This window comes from Colossoma macropomum, unplaced genomic scaffold (genome assembly GCF_904425465.1).
Source record: "Colossoma macropomum unplaced genomic scaffold, Colossoma_macropomum, whole genome shotgun sequence".
Lineage (NCBI taxonomy): Eukaryota > Metazoa > Chordata > Actinopteri > Characiformes > Serrasalmidae > Colossoma > Colossoma macropomum.
In genome coordinates this window covers 4,572,834-4,580,478 of record NW_023494804.1, presented here as the reverse complement: position 1 = coordinate 4,580,478, position 7,645 = coordinate 4,572,834, and the positions used below count along the sequence as shown (strand labels likewise).

General features: G+C 38.0%; 2 protein-coding genes across 2 annotated transcripts; both read left to right on the top strand.

Annotated features, from left to right (window-relative positions):
* The first annotated feature begins 1,171 nt into the window (after positions 1-1,171).
* LOC118825022 (trace amine-associated receptor 13c-like) lies at positions 1,172-2,194 on the top strand. Its single transcript, XM_036595520.1, has one exon. The coding sequence runs from the start codon at positions 1,172-1,174 to the stop codon at positions 2,192-2,194; it is 1,023 nt and encodes a 340-aa protein (XP_036451413.1).
* Positions 2,195-5,311: 3,117 nt separating this feature from the next.
* LOC118825021 (trace amine-associated receptor 13c-like) lies at positions 5,312-6,334 on the top strand. The gene has a single exon (XM_036595519.1). The coding sequence runs from the start codon at positions 5,312-5,314 to the stop codon at positions 6,332-6,334; it is 1,023 nt and encodes a 340-aa protein (XP_036451412.1).
* The last annotated feature ends 1,311 nt before the right edge of the window (positions 6,335-7,645 follow it).

Sequence of the window (7,645 nt, the reverse complement as noted above, 5' to 3'; positions counted from 1 at the left end):
GGTTACTGTGATATCCAGGGCTGGGGTAGGTCTGCTAAAGATCAGGTCCACAACGTTACCTGCTCTGTGCATTGGATGAGACTGGTTGAGGGTGAGGTCTAAGGTTGATAACGGTGGCAAGATACAAGAGGCCAACTAGTTATCTAAACAAGCAAAGCCACATAGTTCCACTTCATCCTCTCATCAGTGAGACAAGGGGAAGGCGGGGCCATTGCATAATTTTCAGGGCCTTATGCAATGTGAGTTTTGAGTCTATAGTGTGAACCTAACCCAATGAGAAAATATTTTTTATTAAACCTTAAAAAGGTGGTTCTTTTTTCAGTAAAGTCAAAAATTATATATAAAATATATAAAACAATGAAATTAATGGTTCAGAAATGGTTCTTCGTATGGTTAAAAAGAGCTTATCTATGATGGAAAACTAATTAAATACACATTGTATACATTAAAAGTTTACACATTGTTCATTTTTTCACATCCGCTTACCACATAGGGGCACTTTGTAGTTCTACAGTTACAGACTGTAGTCCATCTGTTTCTCTGCATACTTTGTTAGCCCCCTTTTACCCTGTTCTTCAGTGGTCAGGACCCTCTCAGGACCCCCATCAAGCAGATATTATTTGTGTGCTGGATCATTCTCAACACTGCACTGACACTGATGTGGTGGTGGTGTGTTAGTGTGTGCTGCGCTGGTGTGGTTAAACACTGTGTCCTCTCACTGTCCACTCCAACACACACTAACACGCCACCACCACAGCAGTTTCACTGCCGTGTTGAGAATGATTCATTACCTAAAAAAGGGTTCCGCTATTGTTAAATGTTTGGTACTATATAAAAACCCTTTTGGCAAAAGTGTATATGCAAGTTATTAATCACATATGTTTGTTTTTAATGGCATTTTTTATAATGTATTATTGATTAATAAAATACGAATGTAATTTGAAATCTTCATTATTTGTATACTGTTTGTTTTTTTGACCCTTGTGCCATTTCTACCATAAATCAGTGAACAGTGATGACATAATGCATCAGAGGATTGAAGGTTACTTTGGATGAAGTAATATGCCCTGTGGGAGGGTACCGGCTTAGCTATAAAAGTACAGTGAAAATGAACGTATTTACTGTGAGACTGAGATGAACAAGGCAGGTTCATTAGCTACTATCAGCCAAGATGAACATTATCGAGTATCAGCAAAACACAACCATTCAATACTGCTTTCCTCACAACAACTTATCTTGCAGAAAGGAGGTCCGAGCAGGCTCTGCGAGTGTTGTGGTGTTCTTTTTTCTCTCATGTGTATCTGTGTTCACTGTGTTTCTGAACCTGCTGGTGATCATCTCCATCTCTCACTTCAAGCAGCTCCACACTCCCACCAACCTGCTCATCCTCTCTCTGGCTGTGGCGGATCTTCTTGTGGGGCTGTTTGTTATGCCCCTGAGAATAATGGAAATTATTGACTCCTGTTGGTATCTTGGGAAAACTGTATGCACACTGTTTCCAGTGATCGATTATGTTACTGTTTCGGCGTCAGTTGATAGTTTAGTTTTAATAGCAGTTGATCGGTACATCGCTGTCAACGACCCTCTGCTTTATTCCACAAGAATCACAGTTTGTAAAACCTCACTGTTTATAATTATAGCCTGGTCATGGTCTGTCTTCTACAACGTCATGCTTTTGTACTTTAATAACCATCTGCTTCACTCTCAGATCTCTGCTGGATGCTACGGAGAGTGTGTTCTTGTCATGAAATATTCCTGGGTGATGGTTGACTTTGTCATTACATTTATAGGCCCTTGTGTTATTATACTGATCTTGTATTCAGTAATCTTCAAAGTGGCAAGGCATCAAGCTAAAGCTGTTAGAACTGTAAGAAATGGTGCCACAAACAAACATGTAGACAAAGTTTCAAGCTCTTCTGAAACTAAAGCAGCCAAAACCTTGGCCATTGTTATTTTCCTGTATCTCGCATGCTGGATTCCATTCACTGTAGGACCTCTTTTAGTCAAAGACATTGTACGTTCATCACTGGTGGTAAATTTGGTCACCTGGTTTATGTACATCAATTCCACTATAAATCCTCTTATATATGCCATTTTCTATCCATGGTTCAAAACATCGGTCAAGTATATTGTGACCTGTCAGGTTTTTGAGTCCTCTTCATCAAGCTTTAGTGTGTTCCCTAAGCACTTGTAACCAAACTCTAATGTAATAAATTTGTATGCAAGAGCTCAAATAACTGGGGTTTCTGAGTGAAAATATATTGACATCTTCTACACAGAGCACATTTTAATGCATAATTACTCTTCATTTGTTACATTTAACATATTGAGAAAAAATAAATAAATAAACATAAAATATGGCCTGTGGAAAAGTTATGGCACTTTTCATATTTTATGTTTTCCCCACAATATGTCAAATTTTACAGAACATTTGACCAGGAGTGTTCAAATTACATGTACGCATAAACACAGTTTAAATATCATTGATTATAGACATATACAACATCACTGATAAATGGTACTAATGAACTACTCATCAAATCAGTTCAACTTGTTTGAAAGTTATTGTTTATTAATAGTCACATTTAGCTCAGTCTATGTATATCTATATTGCTTATCAGTTCATGAGCACAATATATCTTTTTCCAAAAAACAGCCATTTAAAAGTAACAAAGTATGCAAGTGTAACAGATTGTTCTAGTAAACATGAATAGCTTCCCTATAATGCTTTACGTAATTATTGTTTGGTGAAAGGAAGAAATAAAAAGCTAATTATTACATTACTGTAAAAATGAAAATGAGTCTCAAGGAAGTACTCAGTACCCAGAAAAAAGAAAAGAAAGCACATGGCCCAGTCATGTGCGGTACTGCACAGGCCCAGCAGGGGGGAGCATATGACAAGTGCAATGCCCACAGATATTAAATTAAATACATCAGGATGAGTCTGTAAAATAAAAAGTCACTAAAATTATATATATATACACTTTTATATGCTTTTCTCACCACTACAGGACACTACGAGTACCTGGTAATGCCATTCGGCCTCTCCAATGCTCTGTGTGTTTTCCAGGCCTTCATCAATAAAGTTCTGAGAGATATGATAGGCAAATTTGTAAACGCATACATTGATGATATCCTCATGTACACCCCTGACTTCCATTCTCACATTGATCATGTGCGTTCAGTATTGAAAAGCCTTCTAGAGAATAACTTCATGAAGCTTGCTGGTGCTTGTTTTTTTCATGATTCAGATTTAATATCACTTTTTGCTCTGGTTCTCATTATATCAAAGCTAATGCATTGTCTCGATTGTACCAATCAGATGAAGCAAAAGAATTTCAGGAGGTTGAGAACATTCTGCTGGCTATCGTAAATATTTCTTCCATTTGTTGGCAGACAGATGATGAGATTGAGTGGGCTCTAAAACAGGTTTCTCAAGCTGTGGGCCATGGACCACCAGACGGCCATGAAGCACCTTCTAGTGGTCTTTGGGCCTGTACTCAGGGGTAGAGAGTAGAGACAGTAGAGGGCTGGTAGAGATGTATAAATAAAATATCACGGCCAAGGCTAATTAAACATCATCAGTTTGAGGGAACGCAGCTGCAGGCGTGCAGTGCAGACTTAGCCAGAGATGGAGAGATTCCTCAGGATGTTTCTCCTACCTTAATCGGTGCAGACCTATCAAACTTTTTTGACCTATCAAACTCCGTTTTGATGTGTGTGAGCACCCGTATTCGGGTCTGCATCAGACGCTGGTTCGGCAAAACCCGTGTGTCTCGGTCCACATCCAACTGAACAAGTTCACTGCTGGTGGGCCGCATTTTATGATCAAACAAGGGAAATCTTCAGTAGAGCCGGCTTTCGTCTTCTTCTAGCAGCATGTCGGTGCTTTACTGTCTGCATAACCTGCCTGTTTTAACCTCTGACTCTTTACATACTCTCATTGCTCTCATATCGTTCCAGCAGCTTGAGCTGCTGTTAAAAATGACAGACGAGCCTTAAAATAATAGCGAAGATCTACGTTCAATTTTTGAACTAGCATCAGCGAGCTGAGTTAAACTCAAATTGATAAATTACCGACAAAGAAGCAGCTCCAAATCATGTTCCACATCTGCCTCTCGCTTTTTTCCTTTTTCTCCTTTTTGACATCTTTGCAAACATGGTTTTTTAACATAACTACAAATTTTGGTTTCTGTGATTGAAGGAAAAAATGACAATCTAATCTTGTCACGTGCTAATTCACAGGTTTTCATTGTGAGCATACATACATACATACATCATCTAAACCGCTTATCCTTCTGGGTCATGGTGGGGTGCTGGAGCCTATCCCAGCTGTCATTGGGCGGAAGGCAGGATACACCCTGGACAGGTTGCCAGTCCATTGCAGTCATTGTGAGCAATTAAGAAAAAAAAATATAAAAAAAAAAAGTTGATTTTAGTTTTTTTGTGGGCCGCTATGTTTTACAGTTACAAATATGCGAGCTTTGGGGTGGAAAAGTGTAAGAACCCTTGCTCTAGAAAACATCACAATTCACAGCCATTTCTCCCCAGTTAAGTACATCCTGAAATGTTTTGGGCACATTCGTCACTTACTACAGGTCATTCAGGTGGGACTCAACAATTAAGTAACTGTTATTGGTGGGCATCCACAAATGGTGATGTTCATAAGGTTGCGTCTTCTTGTTCTTGCTCCCAGTGTAAAACACCAAATACCTTACCTGCAGCCAAATCCCATGAATTCCAAATGCCGTTACCTAATCCCATAAGACTTTGGTCACACATAGTAATTGATTTTGTAACCGACTTACCAGAATCACAGGGATTCACAACCATTTTACTATGGTAGATCGATTTTCCCATAGTGTCTGATTTATTCCATTTCCTTCACTTCCTAAGATGGCCCTTCAAGTTCATTCCCCAGTGACCTACATTTTCATCAATTCAGGAATTCATCTGTCCAGTGCCATGGCGTAATTTGAAATCTTCTATATTGGTTTGAATTTTCGGCCCTGGCACCCCCAACCCCCTGCCTCCACGCCTCAGGTCTAATGAACAAAAAAAAAAACAGCAAAATGTCTTTTCTTCTCTGTTCATTATAACCATAAATCAGTGAACAGTGATGATGTAATGCATGAAAGGAGTGATGTTTGTTGGGGATGAAGTAACCACTCATACGCCAGTGGGAGGGTGCTGGTGCAGCTATAAAAGTACAGGGAAAGTGGGCAAATATGTCAGTCCAGGGCTGTATATGAACGTATTTTCTGTGAGACTGAGATGAACGAGGCAGGTTCATTAGCTACTATCAGCCAAGATGAACATTACCGAGTATCAGCAAAACACAACTATTCAATATTGCTTTCCTGACAACAACTCATCTTGCAGAAAGGAGGTCCGAGCAGGCCCTGCGAGTGTTGTGGTGTTCTTTTTTCTCTCATGTGTATCTGTATTCACTGTGTTTCTGAATCTGCTGGTGATCATCTCCATCTCTCACTTCAAGCAGCTCCACACTCCCACCAACCTGCTCATCCTCTCTCTGTCTGTGGCGGATCTTCTCGTGGGGCTGTTTGTTATGCCGGTGAGAATAATGGACTTTATTGACTCCTGTTGGTATCTTGGGAAAACTCTATGTGCACTGTTTCCAGTGATTGATTATATTACGGTCTCGGCATCAGTTGGTAGTTTAGTTTTAATAGCAGTTGATCGGTACATCGCTGTCAATGACCCTCTGCTTTATTCCACAAGAATCACAGTTTGTAAAACCTCACTGTTTATAATTATAGCCTGGTCATGGGCTGTCTTCTACAATGTCATTCTTATGTACTTTAATAACCATCTGCTTCACTCTCAGATCTCTGCTGGATGCTATGGAGAGTGTGTTCTTGTCATGAAATATTCCTGGATGATCGTTGACTTTGTAATTACATTTTTAGTCCCTTGCTCTGTTATACTGGTCTTGTATTCAGTAATTTTTAAAGTGGCAAGACGTCAAGCTAAAGCTGTTAGAACTGTAAGAAATGGTGCCACAAACAAACATGGAACGAAAGTTTCAAGCTCTTCTGAAACTAAAGCAGCCAAAACCTTGGCCATTGTTATTTTCCTGTATCTCGCATGCTGGATTCCTTTCACTGTAGGACCTCTTTCAGTCGAAGACGTCATCAGTTCATCACTGGTGGTAAATTTGGTCAGCTGGTTTATGTACATCAATTCCTCTGTTAATCCTCTTATATATGCCATCTTCTATCCATGGTTCAAAACATCGGTCATGTATATTGTGACCTGTCGGATTTTTGAGTCCTCTTCTTCAAGCTTTAGTGTGTTCCCTGAGCGCTTGTAACCAAACTCTAATGTAGTGGATTTGTATACAAGAACTCAAATAACATTTTTTTTTTCTGGTGTTTCTGAGTTTACAATGTACAATTACTCTTTATTTGCTGAATTTTACATAATGGAAAAAAAAATAAATAAATAATAAACATTAGATGTGGACTGTGCAAAAGTTATGGCACTTTTCATATTTTATTTTATTTTTTATTTTTCCCACAATATGTTGAATTGAATATAACATTTGACAGGGGTGTTCAAACTGTATGTACTGGACAGTTTAAACACCACTGATTATAGATATATAGAACATCACTGATAAACTAATGAGCTAATAGTCAAATCAGTTCAACTTATTCGAAAGACAATGTTGTTCATGTTGAGTTACATTTATCTCAACCATCATATCTATATTGCTTATCAATTCATGAACAGCACAATATATTTGTTTCCCAAAACCAGCCATTTAAAAATTATAAAGTATGTATGTGTAATAGATTCTTTTAGTAAACATGCATGGCTTTCTCATGATTCTTTATTCGATTATTGTTTGGTGAAAAAATAGCTATAAAATATTTCTGTAAAATTGTACTCAGTGGAAAAATCCTTTGAAAAAAATTATGTATGAACAGATTTACAACCCCACCTATATTACAACTATATTATCATTCCTGACTTTATGAACCTCAAAGGCCTACACAACATGATTTGCCTTGCATCTACTGAGCTGAAATTTAGTTAGTCCTTTACCAGATTGTGATTTGGTACTGTTACCTAAATGCTGTTCCTAGGCCCATTTTGAACATCTGCCAAGAGACAAAAGAGCTACCTAGCACCACATAGTTACCTAAACAAACATGGTTTAAAATCAGCAACAATCAAAACAAACTTCACCACCCAAAGCTGAAAGGCCCAGTATATGTACTGGAGTTGAAAGGCCTAGAATTAGAAACAAATGGATCTCCTAAAAAGAATCAGATAATGGGGAGAGCTCTGAGCAGCATGGTGAAGGAAGAGAAAAACAAAGAGCCCACAGAGTTTAAATACAATACAGCATGATAATTCTGTGAAATAAAAATAGGGTTAATATATATATATATATATATATATATATATATATATATATATATATATATATATATATATATATGTGTGTATGTGTGTGTGTGTGTGTGTGTGTGTGTGTGTGTGTGTGTGTGTCAAAACCTCTTAATAGTAATAAATCACTTCTCTACCTTCAAATGAGATTTCAACAAAAAGAGGCAATATCTGGTTAGACTATGTCACTGACCATATATTTATTATACTATTAAAACTATTGATA

What these genes read in the sequence shown, in the direction of transcription:
- LOC118825022 (XM_036595520.1), top strand. Translation starts at nt 1,172, where the DNA reads ATGAACATTATCGAGTATCAGCAAAACACAACCATTCAATACTGCTTT.
- LOC118825021 (XM_036595519.1), top strand. Translation starts at nt 5,312, where the DNA reads ATGAACATTACCGAGTATCAGCAAAACACAACTATTCAATATTGCTTT.